Raw genomic sequence first — 17,050 nt, 5'->3', positions numbered from 1 at the left:
AATATTTAACTACTTCATTAAATGAAGCGTGACTTTTACAGTGAAAATGTCAGTCTTTGCAGTTCATTAAATTCATTTAAAGTATAGCGGCATGATTTTTTTTTTCCTGGAGGAATAAAGGACCATTAACTGAAGGCATAAGCTTAGCATTAGCATGTACTTTTTTCCTTCAAATCGATATTCAAGATTTAGTGTCTTTAGAAATTTAAGGGATTGTTTGTACCCTTTTGCGTTATCCTCAGTTTTATAACGGATGTCATTTTAACAGCACATACAAATGTTTATCACAGCTGGACATGAGCAGTAGGCTGTCACAGAGGATATTAACGTGTCACGTGCCGTTACAAATCCGTAGAATCCCACAAGTAGTATTAAAAATACATTATTTTGAACTGTGGCATCTGGAAAAATCAACTATATGTGATGTAAAATGTAGCAACTCTTGGAATCCAACAGGGTTATGAGCACTGGTTTTCTGTGTCATAAAACACTCTTTGATGAGTATCCTTTTTCAGGGAGGGCTTCTATGAACTAACACCAGAGAACAGAGGGAAAGCACCATTTCCAGAGAGGCAGCACCATATTTCTGCCAGATGTAAGAAATCCTGGCCCATATTCTCTAGGACTTCTGTGACTAATGTCTATGAAACTGGAAAAGCTAATTATTTCTGATTAATAAATTGATGTGATAATAAAATACTTTAATAAAAAGAAAGAAGCCACTTTGAAATGTACTAAGATAGAAAAGTGCTGATAGTTTCTTTTCAAACTACTTCAAATGTTTGGAGTGGATCTCAATGACATTGAAATCTTTGGTTTTGGAAGACAATCATGAGGATTTTTTTCAATTTTAGTGTTTAGTTCCCCAAACAAAGCCATTTGATTAGGCTCCTCTCTTGGAGGAAAGAACTGAATCGCTGCCATGATGACTCTCACACTTCCCATTCTTCCATTGCACTAAGCGGTCAACGCTTAATTTACAGCAATACAGATGGTGATCTGGGGAGAGGTCTGGACATGGACATGTGACACTTTAAAGAGCTTCATTTTCACAACCATAATACCCAGCCTTCGTAAATCAGACTTTTCTAGGGCCTTAAATGCAGAATCCAAAATACCCTACCACACACAAACACTTAGGGTATACATTTTGGGTACTATTACGTACCACAAAGATTTAGTTTGGAACCAGGACTTTTTAAAGTATCAAACTATTCAGTCCATGACCCTGAAGTCCACCATATTCGCCATTCCTCTCACACACGGGCGCTTTGGCCTCCATGCAACCACTGACTGGCATCAAACTAGAGAGGAAGAAGAAACAAAGAATGCAGGAATTAATGCCTGCCTAAGTTAAATTTTCCTTCAAGAGACACTCTTTCATTAATGTAGTGCACAACAAAGTCTTATTGTATGGGAAAACCACTTTGCATCTCCAAATTCCTGCTAAACTACTGTGATTTCTTTTTCTACGTGTCAGAAGTAACAGGGTTCACAGGAAATTCTGGTGCTTGAACCATCCTCTTCTGCATGAATTTTTCTGAAGAGTACTATAGAAAATGAAAATTGAATTATCATGTGACTATAATTCAGAAGAAAGAAGAAACTCTAAAACTTAATTACAGAAGCAACAGCCCAGTCACGTATATAAAAAGCTAACAGGTACCAGCGACACATACTCCAGACTGGAGTCTTTACACACTGTTATTTTCTACACTGCTCTATCTGCCAAACCAAACCGATGGGCTCAAACCAGCAATCCCTTACAGCAAGATCACATGAAGCTAAACAAAAATCATTTCTTTTAGGATGTCATGAGTTAACGCACAACTACAAAGGGAGAGGTATCTAGCCAGCCGTATTAAATCCATACGCTCTAGACAGGTCAGAATTATCAGCTCACTCACACCAGTACACTCCGCAGGACGGGGATTCCCATCCTAGCTCTTCAACTTGAAAGCAAACTCTTCATCAACAGAGTTAAGACAGCTATCCTGAAGATGATCCAGGTGCTTGGTTCTCCTACTGCATGGACCTTCCAGGTAAAGGGTGAAACAATGCCACTCTTCCAGTTCCATGTTCTTCTAAAACTGTACAGGGAGGTTCAAATCAAGCTTCGCTACCTATTCACCTTGTGCAATCATAGGATCGTTCAGGTTGGAAAGAACATCAGGAAGTCTCTAATCCAACCTCTGCTCAAAGCACAGGCACCCCTGGATTCAGGAACTGCTTGCTTGGGGCTTTTCTTCAGTCAAGTCTCGAAGACCATCAGGGACGGAGACAATGACAACCTGTTCCATTACACTCAAAGTGAATGTCTTCTCCCTTATATGCAGTCTGAACGTCTCATTTCAATCTGTGTCTGTTGCCTCTCATTCATCCTCCCGCCATGTACCACTGTGAAGAGCCCACCTCCACCTCCTCACTAGCCCCCTCGCAGGTCCTGGGGCTGCTATCACGTCCCCTGAAGTCTCCCCTTCTCCAGGATGGACAAGTCCCTCTCCCTGAGCCTCTGCTGACAGGGCAAGCGTGCCAGGGACAGACCGCCTTGCCAGCCTTCCGTGAACTGGCTCCAGGCTGTTGATTTACGTTACTACCCACCAGGACCTGCTGGGCCCTTTCAGCAGATCTGCTTCCCAGTCAGCCAGACCCCAGGTCATACCTTGCAAACCAGCACACCAGAAAAAGCCGTTGATACTTCAGGCCAAGGATAAATTCACTGACATAGAGCTTCAGGGTTCTGTGACACTAAAAGAGCCTCACAGATCTCCCAGCTCCTCTTTTAAAGTCCACTTTATGAGAAAAAGAAATAATTTTATTTTTTTTTGTCCAGATAAAATACTTAATTACCCGTTTGCTGCACGAACATAAACAAATACAATTCTATTGTTAGTATTAAGCAGCTGAAATAGGAAGAATTATTACTTGGGATTACTGAGGCTTTGAAGAAAACTTTCACATCAGCTATAGCCACCTGCTTCCAAGTTGAACTCCAAAACCACATGAACCCACACTTCAAAAAAATGAACAAACACACCACCTACATATTTTTTATCATACAATAAGCCAGGAAAATTAAACATACCAAAAAATCATAAGAGCAATTAGAAAGATATCATAATAATCATAGAGGACAGCAGAAATTTCCCTGTAGAGGCAGGTAAGGAATTTTGTTCTTATTTTTGTGCACTGGACTGAAAACAGACACAACTGAACATCACAGGACAAAGCATAAAGCAGCTTTCTTGGGAACGCTGCACTCTCAAGAATTTCTAATTTGCTTACAGAAAATTGATACAAGAGCTCTTTAGAACTAAATTTCCTTTAAATTAACGTACTGATTTAGTAAAGTCAGGCTAAGATAGGAGAATGCTTGCAACTCCAGCCAAAAATGTGTATTTCATCACTACGGCTGCGAGCACAAACACTCTGTAAAATGATATGAGGAGTTGTACAAAATGCACCCATTTGCTACCTGAACAGGATTATAAACTGGGCTTTTCAAGGGAAGACTGGAAGAATGGAATTACGCCATTCCCACGTACCTTTGAAATTAACCAGTAATCCACAATTTAACTCTAATCCCTAATTTACTCTACTGTAATTTCACTTTTATCACATAAACAACCGGTACTGTCAAGAGTTTTGCTTATATGTAAAAATGAAGAGGCTTTGTTCCAGAATGACAGAAAATACCAAGTGTACGAGGGAACCGGAGCCTTCCCTTTGCCGCACAACCCAGCCCGGTCAGGCTGTGAGTAACCGAGTGTCCAGTCTGGGGTGGAGGAGTAGATCTGCAAAGAACCACGCAGTTGTAGTAGCTGCTGCAGCTGCTCTTGCTAGGCTGGAAAATGTATGACGGCGTTGGCAGATGGCACTTTTTACACAAAGACGACAACATACTCTGTCTTCAGAGTTGGGGCTGTTCAGCCTGGAGAAGAGGAGGCTCCAGGGAGATGTTATAGTGGTCTGCCAGTGCCTAAAGGGGGCTACAGGAAAGACGGGGAGAAAGGGGGAATGGTTTCAAGTAGAGAGAGATAGATTTAGATTAAATATCAAGGGAAAATTTTTTTACGATAAGGGTTGTAGAACATTGTCTCAGGTTGCCCAGAGAGGTGGTTGATGCCACATCCATGGAAACATTCCAGGCCAGGTTGGACGAGGCTCTGAGCAACCTGATCTGGTTGGAGATGTCCCTGCTCCTTGCAGGGGGGTTGGACTGGGTGGCCTTTGAGGTCCCTTCCAACCCTAACCCTTCTGTGATTCTATGATTCATGGATTAAAGGCAAAACAAAGATATCCACTATCATCATTTTCAATTTTTATGGCTTCTAGAGAATAAAAACAGACTTGCATTACTCACGAACACAAACGCACAATAAGACGGGCTGCAAATTTTTACAAGTGTTTCATGTACCTCTCTGAAGAGCGGCTCAGTTCCACTGCCCAAATGCCTTTTGAAAATGAAGTTCTCGTTCAGATCCCTGAGATTATTTTTAGAAACTTGGAACTGAGGCAGCTAGCAGAGCAGGGAGGTAAGGAAGCAGACGACTGTCTGATGCGCACTGTCAGAACACCCACACTAAGACAAACCATCTAATAATTTGATACCACGCTTCTACAGACTGTCAAACTTCTACAAAATGTGGGTTCTTCCACCACCTCTTTCAGATACGTAAAGGCCCTTCCCTCCCCACCACCACCAAGGAGAAGTACGCCATTTCTGAAGGAAGAACTAACTCATCTCTCCATGCTCACAGATACTAGGTAACTCCCCAACATCTAAGATCTCATTTATAATAGTTTTCCACTATGAAATTAGACTGCAGACACGAATCTTCTTTACTAGCTGTTATGCATAACTCCAAAACTGTTCTTGAGTCCGTATGCAACTCTTACATCTATGGTTGCCTTGTCCAAATCCAAGACTCACTTGGGATCAGGCAGTCCATAACAAAACTTCAGTATTATACATTCAGAAATGTAAACATGAAGTCTAAAAGAACCACGTTAAACAAGATTAAAAGTACACCCAACCCCACGGTCCCAGTTCCAGCCTACCACAGCATACGATATTTAACTAACTCGGAGCCTACCACTGCTCCGTTGTCCCCACAGCCAGGGAAAGGCTGGCTCCGCTCCTCACTCCTGCAGAAGCAAAAGGCTTTCTTCTCATTCCCAGTCCACGTTACGCCTGTAACAACACTGTCTCCTCTCTCACCCTGCTGTTTCCAGTATTACTGTTAAAGCATAGATACTCCAGGTCTCGTATGTCTTCTTTTCTTAAGAAAAATCAATTCTCCAACTCTAAGGTACTTATTTAAAAAAAAAAAAAAATATCTTTGCTGGCAGAGCTGCAATTTTCTGTGTCAGTTCTTTCACACTTCAGAGATGGAGATAATCTAGACCTTCCCAACTCCACGCAGCTGAATGCAGCATTTGGCTTCATTTTCGTTTGGTATCTAAGCTAGAGAAAACATCATAATGATTCAGTTATTTAGTACAAGTGCAGACAAAACCAACTGGAGACCGTTTTTACGATTCCCAGTGAGGCAGAGGTTGTTTCTGGTGAGGAGGAGAGGCCAGGCACCAACGTTACAGCCCGTCCCTGCGTAACGTATCATCAGTTCCGATTCCTTTGTTTTGCCAGCAGGTACAAAGAAGTGGCTTTATCCTTTTAGGAAATGAATGGTTCAGTGTCCAAGAAACTACTACTTCAAAATACATCCTCCGAGCTGATTTCTTCCCAGCAAGTTTATGAAGCTCAATTCAAAAGCGGAAAACATCTCTCTTCTTCAAAGAGGGAATATTCCTATGTGCAAGAGCAGGATTGCACCCCTTCCTTTTGAATCCATAGAAGACTTTCAGAAAGTAAGAATGAGAAAGAAAAAGTTGTGTATGTTTTAAATCAGTCCTTACACAAAGTTCTGTTTGTTTGTCTCATCGATTTTTTTTTTTTTTAAGATAAACATAAATCATCTTCACAGGGAAAACTTCAGTAGCTGGGATCAATAAAGCACCTGGCCTTGCTCTAGCATACATACTGAGATTCATCATCTAAAATCTTGTTATTTCTGAGTTCTATGTTCAAAGATCCCTGGCAACCAGAGTTTCGGACACAGGCTGAAGACAGGAGCTCCTCGGCTCGGGTGCCATGAGCCAACCCAAAGCAGAAGCAAGGATGAACCTGCCTCTTTCTTCTGATCAAATGAGAACCAGAGATCAGTTCTCCAAAACGTGCAGGAAACCTTTAAAAGCAAGGAATATGTATTTTCCCCATCTTCTCCCCTGCTGCCCCTTCCCTCAAAAAATACAACAGAAAATAAACACTGACCAGAACCGCAGGAAGTTCAGGGACTCGGGCAGACTGAAAATATGCGACCCTCAAATTGTGAATACTCAGCAGTGCTCCCACGCCACCATTCCCCCTTCCTCACAAGGTGTCTCACAGCCATTTCTCTGCTCTTTTTCTAAATCAACAAATGGCCATTTCCTTTGGCAACCGAGGATGCAACGACTGCTTCCTACCACAGCAGTGCAGAAGATGAAGCAAAACAGTAGGACTCAACAAAAGAAGAAGAAATGGAAAAAAACGTTGTTAAAAAGAAGTAGGAGATCAAAGATTTCTCACTGCCAAAATCCTGTGCCAGATTTGCGGTGCTTGTACTCACTGTAGCTGCAAACTATCAATCTGAATTCATCATTCTGAAGGACTGAAATTGATTTTCCTCCAAGAAAATTATTCCTTCTTTTTTACTTTCACGTTTATTTTACAAGAAAAAAATTGTATCTGGGGGGAGAAAGCAAAGTGTATGCTTGGTGTCAGTTCTCACCCACACAGGGAATAAACACAACTCTGAGATCTACAAATACTTTATGGAGTCTAAAATTACATGGATAGCTATTATATTCTTATGATTTGTAGACTTTATCCTTTCTTATGCATTTTAAATACTCATTCTGTTCATGTCATGGTATTTCCATGGAGTTTATTATCATTTTTGAGTCACAGAAACACAGAATGAGGCATAAAACATAACGTCCATCTGCAGTTAGTCACAATATGAATCAAGCTCTTCATCATCAGTCTCTCACTTCTGCCATCAGCCTCATGACGGGACAACATTAAAAACCTTTTATTTATAAATAATTCTGCACAAACACACAAATAACAGGCAATATGATGCAGGGAGAGCTATAATTCGGTGAGTTAGCAATCCAAAAGTTACAAGCAGGCAGCATCCTCACACGGTACGTTATCGCCAGCCATGCATTTGTGCTGATAGAAGTCAAAGCCAATCTTCGCCATCCTTACTCAAAAACCTTCTCATAGAGAAGACGGAAGAAGGCTGCTATCCTATCACAAGTTATTTGACGACTGAATTTAGAAGTTTGCTACTTAAACTGGGCAAGCTATAGTTGCAGACTGAGGCAAAATGAACGTAGAAGCTCACAATACAATTTTATCGTTGTTTTTGAGAAGAATTACAGGTAGAAGAGCAAGACTGATCTCTAAGCTGCACACTAGACATACCATTCTGTATGCAAAATACTGAAGTGCTCTTGGGTTTGCCTACTTGAGGAGGTACTTAATGAAGGGAACTACTATGTTTTCTTTTCACATGGTCTTCGATTAATCTCTCTGAGTTATAATTAGTCCTAGATTACACTGCCTGCCTTTCACCTTGATCAGAGCTGCACGTCAACTGAAATTCTGTCCCAGTTGCGAGTTGCTCCAACAATTTCAGGTTTTTGGCAAGTCCAAGGCAAAGCAGGCAGCAGAGCCAAGGGAACATGAGAAAGCCGCCCAAGGAACGTGCTGACGCAGAGCACACTCCAAGGGCCCTCTCAGGGAAAAGGCACCCACAAAGCTGATTCCACAAAGGCACAAGCTCAGGAGCAAGTCATCATCCCCGTAAGGCACGACAACTAGGAGAGCACGGGATAACTGAAACACCTTGCTGAAGCCACTGATGCACACGTCTGATGCAAACTTTACTTGAAAAAGGTCAGGGTAAGACAACTGCCAAAACTGAGAATGCACCTATGTACGGCTTGTCAAACCCTTGAAACAACAACTAGATGTTTCCAGCAAGTCACACAATGTCCTATGCACCTTACCAACATCATCCAAGATCCCAGCACAAAGCTGTTATGTCAAAAAAGGCTCAGATGAAGGTGTGAGAACAAAGCAAAGGCTTTCCTTACCGGCGCTTCTGCTGTGTCACAAACCACAGGTAGATCTCTATTACGGAAGCAGTGGTGCAAGCCACCGCTGAGGAGCCTCGTACAACATAACGTCTGATTTACCGCTCCCCGCCTGCTCCTGGGGTCTCAGCTGCACCACCACGGGAGCACAGAGACAACTTTTGTTGTTGAGGTTGTTGAGGTTTGTAAAATGTCAGAAGGAAAGGACAGCAAAAGCATCTGTTAAATCCCTTTATTTAATAACAGCTCGCACTTGTAAATTATTCGGCAGGACAAAATAAATGGATTCAAATGACTTCATGTTATCCTTTCAAATGCAGTTACAGGACACTCTCAGAAAACCACAAACAGAAAGCCAGGTAGGTATGAACGAATTATTTTGCCACATGTATAGAGCGGGCTTTCTTTTCTTAAAGGTCAGGTTAGTGCATTTCAAACCGTATCGAGCAAAACAATAGAAGAAAAAAGAATCACGTTGGGTTGTGGTAGGAAACCACAACTATGAGGTTTTTCACTAGAACAAATCAATCCCATGATATCCCCATATTTACATGGCCACCTATTATCATCACTTCATCCACACGCTTACCAAGAACTCACTAAAGTTACAGCACTGACCTGCTAAAGCAAACAGAATGACTATTTTCCCACGTCTAATCAAATTCCTATTTATTTAAGAAAGCAAATCACTTTAAAAAATAGAGGACTGCTAATCCTCTATCAATAAAACAGTTTACTGATAAAAGTATATTTAACAAAAGCACTTTTATTAATAACAAAGTAATATTGGAATACAGTACCCTAAACCACTCAAAATTCAACTATTTGAGAGTAGCATAAAAAGAACGGCTGATAAATACGAACTGCTCTGAAAATAAGCTACTGCACTATGCAGCAATTGATTTTTGCATGGCTTTAACACAATTTTTCATATCAAAATTAGACAGTTAATCAATATTGACATGTTTAAATATGTCCTGAACCTACAAACCTTTATATAATTCAGTGACTTTAAATACAGGAGTTGTCTCATGGGGACAGAAAGGATGATTCACACAGCTCAGGTTGTTTCCATGCATGGGCTGCTTGGGAAAAAAAAAAAAAAAAAAAAACCACCAAAAAAACAAACCACAAAAAAAAAAAAACAACCACAAAAAACCAAACCAAACAAACCAACCCCACTCAAACAAAAAAGCTAATACTTTACTAATTTGCATATCTAAAACTATTCTGGTTTTAGATCCCTATCTAATTTCTCTCATTTTAACTTTTTAGAGAATTACAGCACGAACTATACCCACTCTGAGTGCTAAACACAGAAAAGTTTCTCTTGAAAAGTTTTCTTAAGAAAACCAAATGGAGAGATGAAGACAGCTCACTTCAAGTGACCAAAAACATCTGCGCGGAGACTTCCTTTCCCACAGACCCTACCATACTGGTAATTTTGCATATTTGCAACCTTCCGTTAGGTTGCCCAGTTGATCAGAACTCTTCAGACTATTCAGCACAGAGAAAAGAAAACCCACATGTAAATGTGCGTGTTCAAGCAGTGTTCTGCTTTAACATAATGATGGTACATAATCATCGATTACGTACTTTGTAAAGCAGATGAGGGAAGCGAGGAGACACCCACGCTGTTGCCTCTGCTGCTCTCACCTCAGCCACCAGCAGATAAGGTCGTGCCAACAACAACCAAAACAATAATTTTAAAAAAGCAGAAGACAAACAGATCCCTTACTTCAGAGGCTGCCAGTCCAAATCCTGGCACTTCAGCCCAACACACTCTTCATTTTTAACTTCACTATGTCACAACCCACTCTTTTCCATAAGATTTACTCTTTGCCCTCATGAGCCTTTGCACAGGAATGGTAATATATGGTCGCAGTGACCCGGACAGTAAGAAGGGCTATAACTTTACAACAGCAAAAATAAAGATGGAATTGATAACTATTTCTCCCATGAGATGCCAAGGGCACGCCTGATCTCATGGCCATATCAGTAGGAGACGCCCACGTTGAGTCAGTCTCCAATGAGCACAAACAAAGCTGAAAAGCAAGTGCTGGGGGAGAGATTTATTTCCATTATTTCCACAATTTTTTTAAAATCAAGCTTAAAGGGATATTAAGGGATACTTCCAACTTGCAGTTTTTGAGAATGGGCTGCTTTTTTTTTTCCCCTCTTGATACTTACACGGGGCTTTTCAACACGCGGGCTGCTGGGCAAACTGGCCACGCAGGAGTGAACAGAGAACACTGACACCAATAGCTGGCACGAGAACTACACAAACAAACTGAAAACCAGATGAGCTATTGGTTTAAACCATTTTTCATTTTCAATAATAACAGTTTTAGGGGCACACATTTTCCAAGAGAACGGAGTCTGCAGCGCTGGTCAGTTGTATCTCCAGCGCTCTGCTCATAAGGCTCAGCTGATGGAAATTGTGTTTTCAGCCTGTCTGCCCGTTACCATGAAGCATCTGAAAAAGTCCACGAGAATGTTAATTCAGATATCCAGGGTACCTGTGGCAGAAGCAGCTGTGAAAGGACAGTCTCCCCTCTTGGTCTGGCCAGTTCAGCAGCCTGCCAGCGCCTGTATTTTCCACTATATTGTTTCAGGTACAGTGAGAACACATTCCAAACAGAATTTGGATCGGTTTGACAGGTGCTAACACGCAGTGGAAAAGATATGAAACAGAAATCTTGTTACAAAAAAAATAAATAATGAATAAGGCGGCAGCGAGCGTGATCTCATCAAAGCCTTCATCTGAACGGTGCACGGTGGCAAAGACCAGACGGCTCGTGGGTGACATTGTTATCTGAAGTCCTGATTAGATTTTCACCTCAGAGTTCTCAATTTTGGTAGCAATCATCGCAAAGACACTATGGTGACTGGCACTCCATAAATACGTCGCACAGACAGGTAACGGTGTAGAAGACGGCTATCAGATAAGAGCTTGAAGCACTTGAAAACTCACCCCTGCCATTAGGTCTGTGCAACAGGACTCAATTTCACAGCGGTAAAAACGTGATTGCAAATAAAAAGGCAGGATCAATGCTGCACAAACTCTTCTCCTGTTCGATTAGATCATCATCATTCAATAGCAATAGTTAGGTTTTTAGGGAGTGTCAGAATCCCACAAATACATAGGCACACATTAACTGTGAACTTAATAAAAGCCTGCAGCACAACCCAAAGGTCACGGTGTGATCGGCCGCACTTTGTCAGTCACTGCACAAAACCGCACCGAACGAGCCACAAGACCGACACTTGACACAAGCTACTCCCAGCCCAGATACCTGCCAAAAAAACGTAAGCTGCTATTTCCTGCGATTCTACTTTAGGTTTTATTAGAAATTCATATTAATTCATGACAGGGTTAGGCTGGAGTCGGTACCTCTTTGCACATGATGCTTTGGGAACGTGGCTCTTGTCATTGCAGCAGATTCAGTCCGTATTTCCTCACTCTACACCCAGAGAGGTGAGTGGGTGTCCCTGGGCATAGCATGCGCACCTCAGAGTTGTGATTGCCACAAATCATCATCATTTTAAAACACACCCACTAGTCACTTCCACACATATCACAAATACTCCAGATCACCTCTAACCATTAAACTCAAACTCTTCACATATGACTGGACCGGACAGTCAAATACTCTGGGAACTTTTTTGCTCCCCAGCAGTAGCTGCCTGCATAGTCCCGAGGTGTCGCAGTACCAGGGGCAGGGGAGGGCTGTTCCAGGAAAGCAGCAGTTCAGCACGCTTGCCACACGTGCCAGAAGATCAATGGGAAACACTGAAGAGAAAATAGCATTTCCCGAGTTAAGACTGCAACAGAAAGCTCCCAGTCCTTACCGGAACTGTGTCCAGCGCGACCCCATCTGTATCTTTGCTTACGTCCCTCTGGAGCTCCTTGGTGCTTCCTGGCGCTCTCCCATCGCCCGGGGCCACCTTCGCCACGCGCAGGCTGTCGGTACACGCATGACCGCAGCACGCACCGGCTTCTCATCACCCGGTCCGCAGCAGAGGGGAGCCCGGATGTGAACCAGCACACGCGCAGGGCAGACTACGAGGGAGCACAGAGCTTTCTGCCTCACCAGCGCACACGCACCCATTGTCTCTCACCATCTGCCGTACGAAGGGAAATCCCATGCATACATAGCCACACCGAATTCGCCAGAAGAGCCGTTTTCAATCGCTTGCATCACTGTAATCTATTTTGCCTAACAACATACACTAACAGGAATGACTTACAGCCCCGTTTGGCGTGCTACTAAACTCCTGCTGTCTTCGCTTCACCTCTGGAAGAACAGGATAACCTTCCCAAGCTTCCTTCGTAAAACGCAAAATATTTCAGCCAAAAATACCGAGCTCTGACACTCACATATGTATGCTAGTGCCTAAATTAAGGTGTGTATGTTTGAAATTTGTACCTTTCAAGGACAATCTGTGTAGAAGACAGAAACATTATAAAATGTAGACAGCTAAATAATGGAGTAAAGATTCTGGAATTTAATATAAAGATAACTCAGCCACCGAGCTGTACCTGTTTTGGTTTTGGAGTTTTCTTGCCCCTTTTCCAAACTGCATTATAAGAATTATGGTTCCTTTAACAGAAAAAAAAAAAAAAAAAAAAAAGTATTTGCTATGATGAATAGTACTTCCCTAAATATTTTTAGTACAAGACATGTAACTTACTCAATAAGTGAAAAGGTTTGTTTAGAAAAAACTCCTTGACTATAGCAAATGTCCAAAATCATTCTCCATCTGCAGAACCATAAAAGGGCTCAAAACAGAAGCAGAATGTTTTACAACAGCTAGTCTCTTTCAACTTTCTGTAATTTCTACAGCTATTTTTCAGTGAATTTTTTCTAGTAGGCCGCAGCAGGACCCTGCTAGAAACAGGCAGACCATGATTCCGCTCATGCGATTCCACGAGGCAGAGGTGGGACCCGTGAAGGGACTGCTGTCCCAAACCACCACCAGCCAGGCGCAGGCCGGGTCAAGCTCTCCACTCTCACACCAGCACTGAGAACTTATCAAAGATGGCCCTGATCCAGCAAAGCACTTAAGCACATGCTTTGCTTTAAACACATAAGTAATCCTATTAGAATAAATGAGATTCAGCATAAACCACTGGACTGCATCTCAGAATACCTCGGTGGTGGCCCTGATTATGTCAGTGACCGACCGCGTAACCTTGGACAAATCACCGTTATTTCTGTGTCTTCATTTCCTCCTCAGCCTTTTACATGTGTTTACCACGCTGCACACTATCTCAACAAAAATAATCCCAATCTGGAACCTTCTGGAAACTGCTGTTCAATGGCAGGATACTTAGGTACTTCAGTCCCTTTTCAAATACATGTCACATATTCAAAACTAATGCTCCCCCAAAAAACCCATGATGACATCCCTTACCCTTAGGCCTACTTATCCAGTACTGGCAACCAGTTTCAGAAGCATGAGATCGCTCTTGAAAAGCAGTTGTGGAGAAGGAATCCACCTGAAGGGCACCTGCAGGTATGGGCCAGGACAGCTCCCAGCCCCGCACGGTCATGGGCCCGGGACCGATGCTTCAGCTCCATCCCAGTGCCAGTTCTTGCTCACAGGGCAGCCATGAGATCCCAAGCCCTGCTGGGTTGGAATGGTTTGGGTGGGAAGGGACCTTTAAATAGTTCAGTCCAGTCCAACCCCCCTGCCAGGAGCAGGGACATCTCCAACCAGATCAGGTTGCTCAGAGCCCCGGCCAACCTGGCCTGGAATTTTTCCAGGGATGGGGCATCCACCGCCTCTCTGGGCAGCCTGGGACAGTGCTCCACCACCCTCACTGTAAAAAAATTTTCCTTGATATCAAGTCTGAGTCTGCTTCCATGTACCTCAAAACCCTTAAGCTGCCACACTTCTGCCAGTGCTCTCCCTACAAAAGGGAAAAAAAAACGCTCCAGTCCTGGGAAAGCCAGTTTAAAGCACGCAGGTGTCAGACAGCATCGTCTCGCAGGGCGCAGCGCATTTACACCAAAAAGCTTTATTTGTGTGTAGTGTTTTTAGAGATTGCAACGCCAGATACAGCTTTCCACAGGTAGGCCATGTGCCATCAACCCTACTTCTTAATGATCCCGAGAATATTTTCACCTAAATAATTCTGCTTTTGCGCATACATACAACCCGGCAGCGCATTTACTCTTGCCACCACACTTCCTGCTTCCCGACAGTTGTCACGGGCAATGTCACTGTCACAAGGAGAACGCGGATTCGGCTCCTGACAATGAGGCAGGCACGGATGAGCGGGCAGGATACTCAAATGAGTTTCAGAAAGACTTGAGGTGAAATACCGTCCCCAGTGAAATCAATAACAGTTCTCCCATTTACTTCGGCAGAGTAAATATTTCAACTCTTTTTTTTCTATGCCTTCTGGTCATCTCAGTGCCTAACAGAGTAATCATTTATTTTCCTTAGGAACGCGGGGAGAAGGACAGAAGAGAAAGAAAGCGAGGAAGGGAGGAGAGTTAAAAATAAATGCACTCTTTTTCCAAAATAATTTTTAAAAATCTAAACAAACTTCCAATGATTCCTGCAGTTACAGCTTACAAACAATCTCGCAGAGATCAGCTTAACACAGCTACGACCTTCCTTTCTGGGAAGTCATTCACAAATTCCTCGTCCGTCCCCGAAACACCTGTACCCCGCGTTGCTGCGTTCCCAGCTGAGCCGCAGCAGCAGCAAGGCAGCATCGCGTGCGTCACTCTGCTCCGGATCAGGCCTTCCGCACACAAAGATATCTATTATAGGACACACGCATCGTGAGCTGTGCTCTGCTCATTAAAATATTTTCTGCTGTAGATTGGAAGCCTGGCCCGCAAGATACTTGCCAAAATTACGTTCAGGAGCACAGCATCCGAGATGCGTTTTCAAATAGGTCAAAAGTTAGTTACTTGTGACTTCTTCTGAATGTGCGCTCTGTTCTCATTGTATGAGGAAGGGAAATACAGTCAAGAGGTTACATATAATTGAGCATTCGCAGCAACTTAATGGACACAAACTAGTGGTTTTCAGGAGCCATTCAAGATTTTGGACATTAAAAATAAAATAAAATAAAAGAACCTGTATAGTAACCCGTAACAGAGACTAAAAAATTCATACCATGCGTAACACAATAAAATTACTGAATAAATGAAATATACAGTAAGCATGCTGTCAGTGAGAGCTGCAAGTTTCCAAAATTAGTTGCCAAATCCAACAACAGTGAACGCTCACTCTGCATCTTAGAGCTCTCCAAGTCCTTAGCAGCACTCAAAGTTAGGGCTGACATTTCATCTTTAATTCATGTTCCCGTGTCTTTCTATATTAACTACTAACAAAGCAGCAGGCTCACGGCCTCGGCGCAGGACGCATGCGCGGGGGCTGCCGGGAACGCTGCTCCGCATCTCCAGCGAGAGCGGATCTGTGCCTCTGGACCAGGGAGGATGCCACCAAACCAGCGCCGCCAAACCCGAACGCCGCAGACGGAGTACAGCGTAAAGAGCAAAGTACGCTCTGTTTGGAAGGGATTTCTCTAGGAGAAAGTTTTCTTCAGCTACTGAACCTCCCTATTTAAGCCCACGTCTTTCCTCCGTCTTAAAGCGATCTTTGTAGTTCATCAAACTTTATCTACTCGTTTGGAAAGGATTCTAAAAAAATCAAACAAAACTGGTTGTAACCTAAGTTTGGACTGTGCAGCACCCTTCTTTCCCCCAGCACCTCACGCAGTGCCTCACAAAAGGCCCCAGAGGTTGGACAAACACAGCACCAGGAAACCCAGGGAGCGTGAAAGGGATCTTTATGTGCGTGTGCGAGGGCCGGGCGCTAATGGCTCAATGCGCTATTGACACACCGCAGCGCAAACAGCTCGGGCTTTTCAAAATAGCGCCTGACGGGGTGTCAGTCGCCTGTCCCCGAGCGGGGCCATTCGCGAGACAAGTCGTTATTTAAGGTTATTAAAGTACATGGCTGGACATGAAGGCGGCACCGGGAAAGGAGCGTAGCGTTTGCCCCACCAACTGCGAACAGACGGGAGCGGCACCGCAACTTCTCCCGCAAAACCCTCGCCAAACCGCAGCGCCCGTTCCCTCCCCGCGCCGCTTCCAGACCCCCCTTCCCCGGCCGGCTATACCCCTGTATTTGGGGAATGGCCGTAGCACAGCCGGAACCGTCCGGGGGAGCCCGGGGGGTGAGGGGGGGGGTCCCTTCCACAGCTCCGCACCGCCTCCAGCGCGGGGAGAAGTTGAGGGAGCCCGGCCCCCCAGCTCCCCGAGGTTTCGCGTTCAACCGAAACGTCCCGGCCCCGCACCGGGACAGCGGCCGGCTGCGGCCTGGCGGGCATCCCCCCCCCCCACCCAAAAAAAAAAAAAAACTCCGTCCCGCGGGGAACCAGCCCCTCCAGGCACCGAGACGCGCGGGAATGATCACCTTGTTGTAGCCGTAGTAGCCCAGACACTGGGCAAAGTCCAGGCTGGAGGGGTCTCCGGGCAGCGCGCTGCCCGCCGCCGCCGGGTAAAACCTTACATCCATGCCGGCGCCGGGGTCCGAGAAGTGCACTTGGGAGAAACGGCCGGCAGGTTGTAATAGATCCACCTTCGGGTGCCTTCCCCCCGGGGCCGGGACGCGGGGACACACAGCCGAGCGCGGCGCCGAGCCCTCCCGCGGAGCGGCGGGGGAGAAGCGCAGGTAACCGGGGAGGAGAGGAGAGGCGAGCAGCGCGGCGGAGCCCAGGTGGGCGCCTCGGCGGGAGGAGGGGAGGGAGGGGAGGGAGGGGAGGGGAAAGGAGGGAGGAGAGGGGAGGGCAGGGCTGGCTGTTGTTTTTTAA

The 17,050-nt window shown here is 44.4% G+C and overlaps 1 protein-coding gene across 1 annotated transcript in view; it reads right to left on the bottom strand.

Annotated features, from left to right (window-relative positions):
* Positions 1-17,050, bottom strand: part of TOX3 (TOX high mobility group box family member 3) — a 75,260-nt gene extending 58,210 nt beyond the window's left edge. The window contains exon 1 of the mRNA XM_086757775.1: positions 16,654-17,050. Within this exon, the coding sequence (XP_086613901.1) occupies positions 16,654-16,755 (102 nt within the window). The 5' untranslated portion in view covers positions 16,756-17,050. The remainder of the gene's footprint in view (positions 1-16,653) is intronic.

This window comes from Chlamydotis macqueenii, chromosome 13 (genome assembly GCF_036417535.1).
Source record: "Chlamydotis macqueenii isolate bChlMac1 chromosome 13, bChlMac1.mat, whole genome shotgun sequence".
In the NCBI taxonomy this organism is placed as follows: Eukaryota; Metazoa; Chordata; class Aves; order Otidiformes; family Otididae; genus Chlamydotis; species Chlamydotis macqueenii.
The sequence above is the reverse complement of the archived record's forward strand: the minus strand, read 5'-3'. Positions and strand labels throughout refer to the sequence as shown.